This window comes from Herpailurus yagouaroundi, unplaced genomic scaffold (genome assembly GCF_014898765.1).
Source record: "Herpailurus yagouaroundi ecotype Mexico unplaced genomic scaffold, PumYag 438, whole genome shotgun sequence".
NCBI lineage: Eukaryota > Metazoa > Chordata > Mammalia > Carnivora > Felidae > Herpailurus > Herpailurus yagouaroundi.
The window spans coordinates 1,176,744-1,190,978 of record NW_024412655.1 but is presented as its reverse complement, the minus strand read 5'-3'; the positions used below and the strand labels follow the sequence as shown (position 1 = coordinate 1,190,978).

The 14,235-nt window shown below is 59.1% G+C and overlaps 3 protein-coding genes across 5 annotated transcripts; 2 read left to right on the top strand and 1 right to left on the bottom strand.

Annotated features, from left to right (window-relative positions):
- The first annotated feature begins 354 nt into the window (after positions 1-354).
- SCGB1C1 (secretoglobin family 1C member 1) lies at positions 355-3,917 on the top strand. Its single transcript, XM_040464281.1, has 3 exons — positions 355-1,207; positions 1,808-2,021; positions 3,794-3,917. Exons 1-3 carry the CDS (start codon positions 1,153-1,155, stop codon positions 3,915-3,917), a joined length of 393 nt encoding a protein of 130 aa, XP_040320215.1. The 5' UTR covers positions 355-1,152.
- Positions 3,559-7,484, top strand: CIMAP1A (ciliary microtubule associated protein 1A). The gene is made up of 7 exons (XM_040464228.1): positions 3,559-3,753; positions 4,155-4,271; positions 4,670-4,870; positions 5,216-5,317; positions 5,496-5,617; positions 6,422-6,562; positions 7,144-7,484. Exons 2-7 carry the CDS (start codon positions 4,163-4,165, stop codon positions 7,231-7,233), a joined length of 765 nt encoding a protein of 254 aa, XP_040320162.1. The 5' UTR covers positions 3,559-3,753; positions 4,155-4,162; the 3' UTR covers positions 7,234-7,484.
- Positions 7,485-8,694: 1,210 nt separating this feature from the next.
- BET1L (Bet1 golgi vesicular membrane trafficking protein like) lies at positions 8,695-13,737 on the bottom strand. 3 transcript variants are annotated; one of them, XM_040464226.1, is made up of 5 exons: positions 12,832-13,737; positions 11,591-11,677; positions 11,255-11,311; positions 11,011-11,110; positions 8,695-10,558 (listed from the first exon to the last, which is right to left on the bottom strand). In XM_040464226.1, exons 1-5 carry the CDS (start codon positions 13,513-13,515, stop codon positions 10,536-10,538), a joined length of 951 nt encoding a protein of 316 aa, XP_040320160.1. In that variant the 5' UTR covers positions 13,516-13,737; the 3' UTR covers positions 8,695-10,535. The 3 variants fall into 3 exon arrangements, with proteins under 3 accessions (XP_040320160.1, XP_040320159.1, XP_040320161.1); XM_040464225.1 differs by having other exon boundaries at positions 8,695-11,110; positions 12,832-13,625; XM_040464227.1 differs by having other exon boundaries at positions 8,695-11,110; positions 11,591-11,682; positions 12,832-12,965.
- Positions 13,738-14,235: the final 498 nt, after the last annotated feature.

Below are 14,235 nucleotides of genomic sequence, written 5' to 3'. Positions count from 1 at the left end.
GCAGCCACATTGTTTTGTTACAGGTGATCTCAGTACACATTATTTGTCCTGTATTTTTGGAATTATGTGTATGAACAGGTTAGACCATCTCTGGATTTTGTTGTGTGCCAGCAAAGAGAATTGCAGTCACCTGCGTGGCTGAGAAGCTGTGTTCAGGAGGACACAGGACAAGGGTCTGGTGTCTGTGACCGACTCAGGACCAGGTGGAGGTGAGTGAGGGACAGGGCGACAAAGTCACCATGGTCATCAAGCCTCCCCCACACCTCCCTCCAAAGTCTGAATGAGGAGCCCCCAGGGCCGGCCAGGGGCTAAAGCCCTGAGTCCTCACGGGCACCTGAGGGTGAGCATGCCAGTCCAGCAGGATGCCATCAGTCACCACCAGGTGGCAGCAGGGGACAGGAGAGGGGCCAGGCCCCACACAGGAATAGCTGCTCCTGGGCCCGATTGGTTGGCCGCCCAGGTGTCTCAGCCTCCTATCTCCATTCTAACATAGAACCATCTCCCCCAAATCCTACACTTCCCGGGGCTCGCCTGCCATAGAAGGAAAATAAGTTTCGGGTGACCCTTCCTCGCTTCCTGCCGTGACGGGATAATCCCACCAGTCCCCAGGCGTGGCCTGACTCCTCTCGCCTCAGTCCCTCTGAGGCGACCTCCACCCCCTGGACCCTGCTATCCACTCGGGCCTCCTGCAGCCCTGGGCCCATCTCCCACTACCCAGACTCTCAGGCCCAGGAAGTCCCCTACCCCTGCCCCAGTGGCATGCTGAGGCATGTTGAGCAGAGCAGGGATTCCCAGCCAAAAAGAAAGGCTTGAGCCCAACCCCAGAACCTGTCACCCTCAGCCACAAGCCAGGCATGGCCGGAGGCCCGTGATGCCCCAGCCCCCACTGTTCTTCCTCAGCGACCTCAGATCTGACTTTCTCCCACGTCCACTCAACTCAACCACAAGCCGACTGCCCCAAGCACAGCACCCCAAGCCTGTTGCTCCTTGACACCCGTGGGGGCCCAGGGTGAGGACACACCCCTGGCTGTCCAACTTGTGCTCTCACTGCCAAGGTCTTGACGGGCAGGTTGGGCCCGCCCCCAGGCCAGGTGCCGCCTGTGGGGCATAAAGCCTGCAGAGGCAGCTCCTTAGGGAGCTCTGCTATCTGCCATGAAGGGGAGCAGCACCCTCCTGCTGGTGGCCCTCACCCTGCTCTGCTCCTGCGGTGAGTCTGTGTGCTTCCAGCAGGGCCCATGTGTGGGGGGCAGACAGGAACCTGGGGGGCTAAAACCCAGGCACTAGGCCCCTCACAAGGATGGGCGGCGGCCTTCCTAGGTGCCCGACCAGCCTCCATCACAGATGTGGGCAGATGTCCCCGATGCTCCCGCCAACCCCAGTCCCCACCCAGCCCAGCTCCAACCTCTGCCCCAGCCCTAGCGTCACCAAGCCCAATGTCACCAACCCAGCCCAGCCTGACCCCAACCCTCCAAGCCCCAGGTCAGCCAACCTCACTCAGAGGGTGAATTCCAGCCACAATTAGGGTCTTGCCGCCCCTTCCCTAGTAATGCCAGGGAACCCCAGAGTGGGAGACGCTGCCAAGGCTAGGGGTGACAGGAGGGGCCTGTGGCCAGGTAGAGTTAGGGGGTATTATGGAGTAAGACCTGGGGGAGGTGAGGCAGGGTGATCATGGGGGCACACCTGGGGCAAGTGAGGTGGGCATTGATGCAGAAGTTCTGGACACCGCCGAGGCTGGAGTGCTGGGAGGTCTGGGGTGGGCTGGAATGGAATTCTCTTGTGCTGGTGTCACCTTGCCCCCACCTCACAGGGCTGGCCATCGGGGATGACAACAGTGACTTTTTCATGGACTTCCTGCAAACGCTGCTGGTGGGGTCCCCAGAGGAGCTATATGAGGGACCTCTTGGCAAGTACGATGTCAATGCAGATGCCAAGGCAGCACTGACGGAGCTCAAGTCCTGTATCGATGGCCTACAGCCTATGCACAAGGCGGAGCTGATCAAGCTGCTGGTACCAAGGCTGGGGTGGGGGCGGGGGGGGGGGTCACCCCATTCCCTGAAGGTCCGCAGCCCCAGCAGGACACACAGCCCTGCCCCACTAGCCCTCCACCAAATGCTATGACTCCTGATTATCACCCCAATACAGCCACCACCCCACAGACACCTTGACCTGCCTCAGTCAGCAGAAGTGGACATCCCAGACCTCACTCCCCCAGAGCAGCCTCAGCCTCCCCTAAGAGCACATACATGCATATGGCACACCCACATACAAGTACGCACCACTTCCACCGTTGCTAGGAGGGGACTGGCTGAAGTGTGCCAGAGCCTACGGTCCTCCAGGGGCTGGCCTGGGCCTACCTGCCCAACAGGATGGGCTTTCTAGTTATCGATCACCAGGTATGGGACCCCCAGCCCTCTTGGCCCACACCTGTCTGCCTTCCAGGTGCAAGTGCTGGGCAGTCAAGATGATGCATAGCGGACCCCAGTCATGTCTCCAAGCAGCCACAGGACCAGCTACACAAGCAGCAATGGCCACACTGCCCCATTACCACTTCTCCGTGTGTAAATTTATCATAAAACTGTTCAATCAATAAAGCCTCCTGCAGCTCAGGCTCTGGCTCCTGTCTCTCCCCACAGTCAGGGACACAACCGCATGGATATGCGGATTCACAGACATGGGGTCACATCCGCAGAGCATGCACGTAGAAGTTGCCCCACACAGAGGGCAGACCCACCAGACCCCCATGTAGGCGGACAGAGCAAGACGGACAGGCAGGGGAGTGGACGCAGGAAGGGCTACAGAGGCAGCGGTGGGGTGCAGGACCAGTGCGTCAGAGGCAGCAGGGCAAAGAGCCCCAGGCCGACGATGAGGCTAGAACTGGGAGGTCAGGCTGGGGGCGTTCTGCGTCTGAAGACTGTCATTCCAAGACAATAAATATCCACAATATACACCTGGCCCAGGTCCAGGGGTTGAAAGCATTCCCCCTAAAGTCACCCAAGGAAAGAGTCTGTCCGGAAGACGTGCACACCCGAGCCCTATCCCCAAGAGGAACCTTGACAAAGTGGAGAAGAAAGTGCACCTGGTCTTGAGGACACCCGTGGTCGAGGGGTGGGCATGGCCAGCAGTGGCACAGGAGGGAGAGCAGGGTCTGGAAAGGTTCCGCAGAAGGGCAGCAGCTCAGCGCCACCCCCCAAACTCCACAGCCAGCGCTGACCCTACCCTCACCCAGGATCCCAACTGCTGGAGCCTTCTTGTGCCTCAGTTTCCCCAGATCAGTGGTCTTCACTGGAAGCAAGGCTGACTAGGTTCATCTCTGCCCCTCACAACCTTTGCTCTCTGGCCACTCCAGCTCTGGGCCCTGTGGCCTCACCTTCCAGTACAGAACCTCACTGTCCCTTTTCCCACCCTCCAAGCCTCTGCCCTACCCACCATAGTGAGGAGCAGAGCAAAGTCCTGACCTGAGCCATGCCTGGTGAGGGTGGGGGTCCCCTGGGCAGAGGCCATTGTCTTCATCATACAGATAGTGATCTAGAACCTGCTGTCCCACTGAGCTGCATTCTAGAGCTCAGGGGCCAGGATCTCTCCCCACCCCCACCCAATTCTCCAAGCCCCCTGGGAAGAGGAGAGAGAGGGAAAGGCCTTCCTTTCCATGCCCCTTTTTTGGGAACTGCCTGGCATTGAGGCCAGTGCGACGGGACGACCTCCAAGGAGGCCCGGTCCATAGGTTGCTCTGAGTGCAGCTCCTGGACCGAAGAGGTAAGGGCCCCTCTGGAGTGGCCCTCTCCCTGCCCCACAGCACAGCCTCAGCCAAGAAGTTTTCCACCTTTGCCCACCACTCCCTGCCCAGTGGTGCCCAGCATCCCCTGAATAGGAGGAAGCTACCCAGAGCCCCTGCAGAGCCAGGGAAGTGTGGTCAGTGAGGCTGGAGGAGACAGCCCTTCCCAGCTTGTGAGTGAGGGTCTAATGCTCCTCCTCTTGGAGGCTGGTGAGGGCAGAGCAAGCCCACTGCTCCAAGCATAACCTCTGTGTAGACCCCAGCTCAAGACCTTACTGAGGAGGCTGTGGCCTGCAGTTCTGCCCACCAGTGTGGACAAGACAGGGATAGGGTGGGGAGTTGGGACTTCCCAGCACCTGGTCACACTTCCATCCATGGACAGAGCCAACCATGGCAGAGGAAGTATGGGTGGGCACCTGGAGGCCCCATCGCCCCCGGGGGCCCATCATGGCCCTCTACAGCAGCCCAGGACCCAAGTACTTGATTCCACCCACCACGGGTAAGAGCCTGGGAGCCTGGGATGGGACTGGGGTAGCGGAAGAAGCCAGCTCTGAGGTGGGCTCGGGATGGGCCTGGAGAGGGTCTGGAGAGGGTCTGGGAGGGCATGGGGTGGGTCTGGGGAGGTTCTGGGAGGGTCAGGGAGGTCTGACGAGGGTCTGGGGAGGGCACGGGTGGGCCTGGGGTGGGTCTGGGGAGGGTCTAGGGAAAGTTTGAGGTGGGCCTAAGGAGGGTCTGAGTAGGGGCAGGGGGTGGGCCTGGAGAGGCTCAGAGCAGGGAGGGCATTGGGAAGGCTGGGGGCTCATCCCCGACTCCCAGCCCATCAACCCCTCTGGGGTCAATAGGGTGGGGAGAAGGGTGGCATCTTACTCCGGGCTGCTCAGAACCCCTGCCCCACAGGCTTTGTGAAGCACACACCCACCAAGCTGCGTGCACCAGCCTACAGTTTCCGTGGGGCCCCCATGCTCCTGGCAGAGAACTGCTCCCCAGGGCCCCGCTACAGCGTGAACCCCAAGATACTGAGGACTGGCAAGGACCTTGGCCCTGCCTACTCCATCCTGGGGCGCTATTGTACCAAGACCATCATGACCCCTGGCCCCGGTAAGTGAGCCTGGCCCAGCCGCAGACCTGCCCAACCCTGATGGTGGCCACTGCACGTCCTGTCCAGGTGAAGGTGTGAAGGAGCACAGGCATCCTGGCTCTCCTGTCCCCTCTTTTTCCTCTCGAGGGACACCATCAGGCCCAAAGCAGCCTCGGAGACCCTCAAGCCCAGCTCTAACTTGGGCTTTTCTTGCCCTACGTCCCCACACCAGGCCCACACCAGACTCTGCCCTTCCCCCTCCAAAGCTGCACCTGTCCCGCCCACTCCTGCAACTCCGGGACACCCCTAACCAATCTCGGTCACCATCCCCTCCCAGCACACCCTCCGTTCTTCTCCCGAGCCAGGTGACTACTTTCCAGAGAAATCGGCCAAGCACGTGTTTGACTCAGCACCCAGCCACTCCATTTCTGCCCGAACCAAGACCTTCCGAGTGGACAGCACCCCAGGTGTGCACCAGCCCTGATAGCCAACATCCGACCAGGGTGGACACCCGGGGGGTGGGGGAGGTGAGACAGGGTAACCTGATGGCTGCACTCCTAGAAGTAGCAAACTTCAGGAAAGGAGCTGAGACTCTGGATGCAGGATTCTGTCCAACCTGAGACTCACTGCCTGTGCGCCCCACAGGCCCTGCCGCCTACATGCTGCCTGTGGTCATGGGGCCCCACACCGTTGGCAAGGCGTCCCAACCCTCCTTCTCCATCAAAGGCCGCAGCAAGCTGGGCAGCTTCAGTGACGACCTTCACAAGGCAAGGGTTCCCCCCCCCCCACCCCCCACCCCCCCCCCCACGGCACAGCACTGTTCATCCCCCAGAGACAGTCCATCTGGCCCTTCCTCCCCAGAACCCAGTCCCATCAGAGTGAAAGCTATCAGCTCTTCACCCTCCGGTGTCTGCCACATGCATGGCACCACCCTGTCCCCTGCACCCCCAGGTTACATTCCTGGGGTGAGGAAGGGCAGACAATGGACAAGGACAGAGATAGCAACACTGCCGGGGGAGTGGAGCAAGGAAGGAATTTATGGAGTGCTGCAGGGAGGGTGGGTGCAGTCTTCGATAAGGTGGCATGCAGGAAAATAAGAAGGAGAGGAGTAAAATGTGAGATATTTGGGGGAGGAGGGTTCCAGCTGCAGAAACAGCCAGTGCAAAGGCCCTGAGGTGGCCATGTGTTCAGGAGGTTGAGGAGCCTGGGGAGACTTCCAAAGTGGTTTCACAGCACTGCTGACCCCGCCAGTCCAGCCCATGGCCATCAAATCCCACAGGACAGAATCCCAGCTACAAAGGGGCCTCTCCTGCACACACCAAAGGGACAAGCCTGGGACTGACACACACTGAGGTGTCATCGCCTTGGTGAGGCTTCAGTAGAGGAGTAATGTCCCACACAGAGAAGGTCATCCCACAGTGTGACTGTTGTCTGGAGACAGAAGGGACCCCTGGACACACAGACACACAGTGACTCAAGGCTTGAAACGCACTGTCCGATGCTGGCCGCCTACCCTTTGGGGTCACGTGCCCTGGCAGGCCAAGCCTGTCTGAGCCTCTTTCACCTTCCAGACCCCAGGTCCTGCAGCCTACCGCCAGATGGATGTGCAGGTGACAAAGTTCAAGGCTCCACAATACACCATGGCAGCCCGGGTGGAGCCCCCAGGGGACAAGACCCTCAAGCCAGGACCAGGAGCCCACAGCCCTGAGAAGGTCCAGGAAGAGCAGGGCCCAGAGGGGTGGCGTGAGGGGTGGGGAGTTACAGTGAGGAGGGAGTGGGGATGGTGACATGGCCCAGAGGGCATAGGGGTGGTCACAACCCAGCGCAGGGGAGAAGGGGCACCACTCAGAGAGGGTGATGGGGCACAGCCTGGGAAGCCGGGAACACAGGCCAACCTGTGTGGTTGAGTTGTTGGGGGATACATCTCGGGGGTGTGAAGTCAGCAGGGGCACAGCCTGGTTGCAGGAGTAGTTGGGAAGCAAGCCCAGAGTGGGGGGGGGGGGGGAGGGGCCGGTGAGCCGGTGGGGGGCACAGTGGCCATGCATCCCTAGAATGCTAGGCTTTCCTGACATACCATTTCCCCAGCTGGCAGGTCCTGCCTCCCTAGACACCAGTGACAGTTAGTGTGCAGAACACTCACCAAACCCAGTAATGTGGCTTTGGCGCTGGTCACCTTGGCCCAGGGCTCAGGAAGGACAGTGAAGCCACTGTCAGCAGCTCTAGCCCCAGGGAGGGCAGAACGTGTCAGGCAGGGGCAGGGGTGCCAGAGCCTCTCACAGCCTCTCCTCCCCAGGTGACAGTGACCAAGCCCTGTGCCCCCATCGTCACCTTCGGCATCAAACATTCTGACTACATGATGCCCCTCGTGGTGGATGTGGAATAGCCCTGACCCCTACCGCACCCCATCACCCACAGCCTCTGCACATCATGTTCCCACATCTGGGCCGTGGGCTAGGAACGCCTCCTCCCCAAGCTGGGCTGTGGCCCGCCTGGCCTGTAGGGCAGAGCATACCTGTTTGGACAGTTGTGACCAGTTATTTTTTCTATGCTGCTTTCCCATTTGCTAATCTTGTTTCCTGCTGTGCCCACATGTTTAATAAACCACAGATCCCATTAGTAATGGGTTTGTCTTGACAGTAGAATCAAGCTTCTTCAGAAAGCCGCCCCCGCCGCCCCCCCCCCCGGCCAACATAGGCTGTTGGGTCCTACCCTGGCTTCCAGGGCTTGGGGTCTGAGCAGAGAGGAGGGCTTGGGACCCCCGGGCGCCCACCCTCCTAATTCTGCCTCGGGCCCTTCACCTCGCATTTCGTCGTACACTCCAGGGATGGTCACACAAGCACCTATCCCCTCCTATATGGTCTTCTGCCTGCATGACTCACTCTCACCCATGAGATCTGGGTCCCCACCTTGAATCTGGACTAGGGCCTGTGACCACCCTGAATAAAGTGATACTGTGACTCCTGACGCCAGGCCATGACATAGAGAGGAAACAGCTTCTGCCTGTGTATCCCCCTCGCTTCGCTCACTTCACACCATGGTGTGCCCCCAACACGTGGTGTGGCCACATCAACATCCCGGCAGCCAGCACAGCTGGACCGCAAGCTCACACCAGCATCAACCAGTGGGGATGTGAGCAAGCCTTCAGGTGACAGCAGCCCTGGCCTCGGGTCTCCCAGCTGAAGCCTTAATGTTCTAGGCAGAGAGCTGTCCCCACCATGCGGGTCTCAAATTCCAACCACAGTGATCCAAAGACAAAAATTACTATAAGTGACTAAGTTTTAAGGTGATCTGTTATGCAGCAAAGGCAACACAGGAAGCACAAGAGGACAAGGACCAGGAAGGGGGTATCTGAGTGAGGCCCAAAACAGGCATTTCTAGAGGCCTCCTGGAGTCTAAGGCCAGGCCTTGAGGAATGGAGTCTGGATTTCACCTTGATCTTGGGGAGGTTGCGGAGGACCTCAAGATGGGTGGTCCTGCCTGCTGTCCCCGTGAGCCTGCCAGCCATAGCCACACAGAGCACAATATGGCTGCTGACCCTGGCCCAGCAGGAACCACGTCAGGTTTGGTGTTCTGAGCACCTCACATTTATTCATCTAACCCTTGGGAGTAATACTATCATCACCCTATCTGAGTTACAGAAACTTGGCAGAGAAAGTGGTAAGCCTGTGACCACCAGCCTAGGGCGGTGGGGGCCAAGTGAGGGAGGGAGGTACAGGGACAAGGCAGAACCAGAGAGGGAAGAAGTGGGGTCTGGACCAGCAGTGTCCATGGCCTGTCTGTGGACCGAGTCAGTTCCAGATGAAACTCTCAAGCACCCAAAGAAATGAGGACACCAAAGACAGTGTTTACTCCACCATGAAACTGTTTATTCCAAATTTTTATTGGTAAATGCCTTGTCCTTGAATTGCGGGATAGAGCCTGGCAGCTACCTTGGCACAGACTGGGTCCCCGGGTCCTTCTTGGGTTACTAGTCTCAGGCACCAACATCAGCAAACCCCGCCTATGCACAAAAGTAGGTGCTGAGTGCACAAGGCTGAGCAGGAAGAGGGTGAAGCCTCTGACCGGTTGGCAGAATTGCCAGGCCCCCCTCACGGAATCCATCCCAATGCAACGAGAATGAGAGACCAAAAGGTCAATCAGAAAGGAACTAAAACCCAGACCCCAAAATAGCTGGAAGCAGAGATGGAAACTTTAGGAGAGAACGTTACAGCTGGAGGTCTCAGGGAGACAGCAGAAAACACTCAGCAAGACCACCCAAGTGCAGAATGGAAACTAGCCTGCCATGGCAGGACGAACAGGCACAGCTCGCTTAGTGTGGTGTGGCTCCCACAATGGAGCATGTTCTCAGAAAGTGAAGTCAGCACCACAAACCCAGGCAGAGTGGGGGATGCAGGGTGAGGGTGTGTCTGCAATGCCCTTGGCAGCTGCCAGCACAGTGGCCAGTGGGCACGCCCCCGTGGCAAGATTTAAGGTGAGATGAGCAGAGGACTAAGTCAAAGCCATAGAGCGTGGCGACTGGGAAGGGAGGCAGGACCACGGGAGCCTGAGAATGCCAGGGAGTAAGGGGAAACAGTGAAGTCCCAGAGACACAGAGGCATGTAAGCCGACCTCACTGGATGAGAAACGAGCATCTGGAGGAGCAGAGGCAGAACAGAACACTCAGAAGTAGGAAGGTGGGATCCTCCTCCTCCAGGAGGCTGAGAGGGCCAGCAGGTACAATGGAATGACCATATGAGGATACAGGCCAATCCTGCTGGAAGGGGAGGCAGGCATCAGTGCCACAGGGGCAGTGCCCAGGGCTGGAGACCAGAGCAAGGTAGGGCCAAGAGAGTTGACGTGTGGTCAATGTGTGTGACCCGGGCAAGGAGGTGGACAGGGCGCCAACAGTCTTCAGGGAGTAAGGGGAGTAACTGGGATGACAGAAGACGGGGAAGAACACAGAGCCAATGAATCGTTTCTTACATGTATTTGTGCACAAGCAAGGGTGCCGACACCTCACCACATCTCACCAGCGGGTGAGATGCCGCTGGTCCAGCTGGGCCTGTGGTTCGGTTTGTGTGAACATGGGGCTGGCCAAGTGGGCCGTCAGGGCCCAGGGAACAAACGGTGGGTGGGCATGGAGGGCAGTCCGCAGAGGGATGCGAGAAGAACTAAGCGTCCCCACAGTAAGGTGGTACTCACTGTCCAAGGGTCTCGCTTGGTGGATGGGAAGCTGCCTGCTGACACTCCAGAAGCGACCCACAGGTCCTACGAAGAGAGTCCTTGTAGGGAAGCCTCCTGTCCTGACCCACAGAAGGTGCCCCCCTCAACACACACACTGCCTGACTCTGAAATGCCAGACAGAACTGCTTCTAAAGGTCTGCTCTCGCGGAAATACACCTTTGGTGTTGGGTAGCTCTCGAATCCTGAGAAAACGGGGAGTTTCTTCTCCTGGATACAAGACTGTGAGATCCAGAAGGACTGGGAGGGCCCAGGGCCTCCAGCCAAGGTTGCAGTCCACTCCTTCATCCACGGCCCCTTGCCCTTTCCCGAGGGTCCGGAGGGCAGGCAAGGCCTCAGGGCGGAACCCTCAACATTGATCTACCCATGCCCAGCAGCCCTAGCCAAGAGGATCTGCCATCTCGGAGTCGAAATGGTGCTCAAAGTTCACAGCCACACCCCCTTCCTGTGTCAGCTCCAGGCACCTCAGATCTCAGATGTGGCCTGACCTAGAGACAAGGACGGGACAGAGCCTTAAAACGCCAAAGCCCCAAGGAACAGGGGAAGGCTGCTAGCCACAGGTAGCCATGTCCAGGATTCCCAGCTGCTCAGGTCAGACCTGCTCTGCCAGAGCCTCTAACACCCGGAACAGTACAGAGAGCTGGGCCTTGGCTTCTCCAAGGGAAAGAGACCCTCACACACATGGGACCGGCCAACATGAGCTCACGGGGTCAGAGGAAGCCACGAACTCCCAGTCACACAGGAAAAGATTCCCAAGCCACGATCATCGTTTCAAAGGAGTATTTTGTACGTAGGTCTTCTGGAGCCCAGGACACCAGGCAGGGGGAGACCCTGGCTGCCCCGGGCACTCACAGAAGCCAGTTCCTAGTGGCTCATGTCCTTGCCCTTGACAGGAGATACGAGAGGATGAAGAAGGCCACGATCAGGCCTGCGGCCATACCACATAGAAGCTTCCGGTTGTCTCGCCCAGACCTCGCCATTGTGGAAAAGCGCTTCACACTCCCTGTGAGCAGGCCTGTCATGCTTGTGAAATCCGAGTCCTGAGGGAGGAATCCCAGCACAGTCACACAGGGGGGGCATCTCCACGACCGACACGCAGGTGCTGCAGGCACGCTGGGAGCCTGCACAGCAGGTGGTGTGGGGCAGAGCTGACCGCGATGCCCGCGCACACTGCAGACCCTTACCATGCTGTCCAGGTACCGGTTCTGGTCTTCTGCGTCCCTATCGATGTCCAGGGCCAGCTGGTCAGGACACAGAGGGGGCAAGGTCAGGCCAGAGAAGGGACACTGGATGGCGCCTGACCCCCCGTAAGACCAGCAGACCCTGCCAACAACTCTGCCAGACACAGTACCACCAGCAGAGATCAGGATTCAGGTGTCACCCGGACCTCACACGGATGGACGCTGCCATGGACGAGACAAGGAAGATGGGAACTACGTGAAACCCGTCCCAGCCTCTACCCTCCCTCTGGTCCCCACTCCAGGGTGCTAGGTGGAGGTGAAGGGACGACCACCACTGACCGATTTGAGCCTGGTGACCTTGGAAGCCAAGTTGTCGGCCATCCGCTTATTCTCCCGGTCTAGAATCTCCTCCACAGCGGCGGGGCTCTGAGCTGCGAGAAGGGAGAGTCTGAGGGGGAGCATCCACCTGTGAGCACTGCCCTTGACCCCTGCATGTCAGCCCTTTGTGGCCTCAGGGCTCGCACTCCAATCCCACCCAGCCATGCTGGAAGTCTCAGAGGACTGAGCTCACATCTGTTGAGCGGGCCCAACCCTAACCCGGGATCCAGTGCATGGACGTCACACATGACAGGCTGTGTAAAGGATAGTGCCTTGTGAGCACCTGTCATGTGAGCACATGTCCTGTAAACATATCTGGGCACCCCAAAGGGGTACAGTCCTACTAGCACTTTCTGATATTGTCACAGAACCTGCACGATCCCTCCACAGATGGCATCATAAGGATAGATAGGATAGTTATTTCTGGCAGGAAGAGCACCCAGGAGGGAAGCAGAAAGGCCCTGGCAGGGATGGCCCATGAACTGGGTTCTGAAGAGATGACAAGTGACCAAAGAGGAAACAAATTCGCAAAGCTCCCAACACCCAAAAGTGGGGGCTGAGGTCGATCCTGAGTGCAGGCCCTAGGTCTGCTCACCTCTACACCCCACACCTTACAGGACGCCCTGACCCATGACTAGTGATGCTGAATCTGTCACATCAGGTGGGTGGGAACCATCTCCCCCCAAGTTCGGAGTGCAATTTTGCGGCGGCCAGGATGCCTTAATATGCCACCGAGGCACAGCCTTAGGAATCACTGATGAATACAAATCCCAAAAGAAAGGCTGTTAACGTCCTGCCAACCACTTCATGTTCGTTAACCCCTTAACAGTTACAAGAGCCCAGCGACACAGGCCATCAGCATCCCAATCCCAGATGAGAACAGGGGCTTCCCCGAGGGCAAACGGGCCAGCCGAGGCCACCCCACCACGCAAAAGCCTCCTCTCCCACGCCAGCTTCCGGGACCTGTGGCCCGTGGCCCGCCAGAGGTCCCAGGCAGAACGACCTCGTAGGGTCAGGAGCCCCAGAGACCCCTGCAGGGCCCCAGAGACCCCTCCCCCCGCGCGCAGCCTGGCTCCGCCCGCCGGCAGTTCTCCCCGCCGCGGCCACTCAGCGGGGCAGGGGCGGGCGGAGGCGGCTCCAGCGGGCAGCCGCATCGTCCACGGCCGGCCGCGCCGCCATCCGGCCCGCTCCCCCGCGCTCACCCCGCGCCCAGTCAGCCATCGCTCCCGGCCCCGGCCGGGGTCTCCGTCAACGGCACGGCCACAACCTCCGCAGACGTGGCGCAGCAGCGGGGAAGGGCCCTGCGGCCCTGCCCCTTCCGCCCGGGCACGCCGACTTCCTGCCGAGGTCCGGCCGCCGGGGTGACGTGATGGGAGCCGAACTCGCCTGAGGTCTGTTCCGCCGCCGGACAAGGGGAGGGGACGGGCCGTGGGCTCTGGGGACGGCTTGCTGGTTGGTGCTTTCCTCTGCCAATTACTGCGTTGACAGACACTTCTACCAGCCAACCGCGCCGAAGGCGGGGTCAGGTCCTCCGTAGGAAGCGCTCCCAGGCCTTTTATCAGGCGAGATAGGCTGGAAGGGGTCTCAATGGGCATCCGCCTCCGCCAGGCTGCGGTGGGAGTCCCGGCCCCGGTTACTGCCGGTGGGACAGTGGAGATCTCAAGGCCTGGGGCGAGCGGGCGCTGCAGAAGATGCAGGGGTGAAAGCACTCTGAAGGAAAATGAACCAGACGAAGGGTCAGAGTGTGGGGGTGGTGGGGACAGTAGGAACCGGGCGCTTGCCTTTGCACCCGGGCGCTGAGGGCGCGGTGCGAAGGAGATAGTCAACATAGGCTTGTTGCACAGTGGATACGTCCCCACCCTACTGGAGCGTTTGCTCTGTGTCATTTAGTCCTCCTAACAACACACTGAAACGAGAATTTCTACCATCTCTGCTTTTCAAAAGAGGAAGCTGGGTCGAGGCCAGACTGTGTCTGGGTTACACACCCAGGAAGTTGCTGCACAAGATAATGCTTTGCCTTCATCCTGACCCCTCCCCACTCTCCCCTTTCTTTAAGCTTCAAGGAGGTCTGCTTCTCTCCCACCACGACCATTCCCAGCTGCTCTTTTTGTTTTGCATGACCTTCCCCCAGATCACTTCTTATCGTCCAGTCTCCAAAAGTGGCATTTCATCAGATCCCTTTGCGGCCCACCAGGCTCTCCGCCTTTTTTCTTAAAAAACAGGACTACGGCTGCCTATCGGCGTCTTATTTGTCCGTGTCTCCTTGTGTTCACCTTTGGAACACAACCTCTACGAAAGCAGGGACCTCGCATGCAGTAGGCACTCAAACCCCTGTTTACTACATCAGGTGGTCTCCGGGCTGCAAAGTCCTTTCTTTTCCACCTGGACTTTCCCCTCGACTTCCACTCGTTCGGTCCATCAAGAGGGGCGTGGATGGGAGGGGTTGGTAGGGCGGGCTGAGGTCCTCGCCTGCTGGGAATTCCAGTCCAAGAAGCAGGGGTCCCTGTTAGGTTCGGAGGCTACTCGGCCCCAAAGTCGGACGATCACCGAGTAGGATCTTTGAAACCCCAGCTAACTCCGGGCAAAATCTTCAAGCTCCAGTCAGC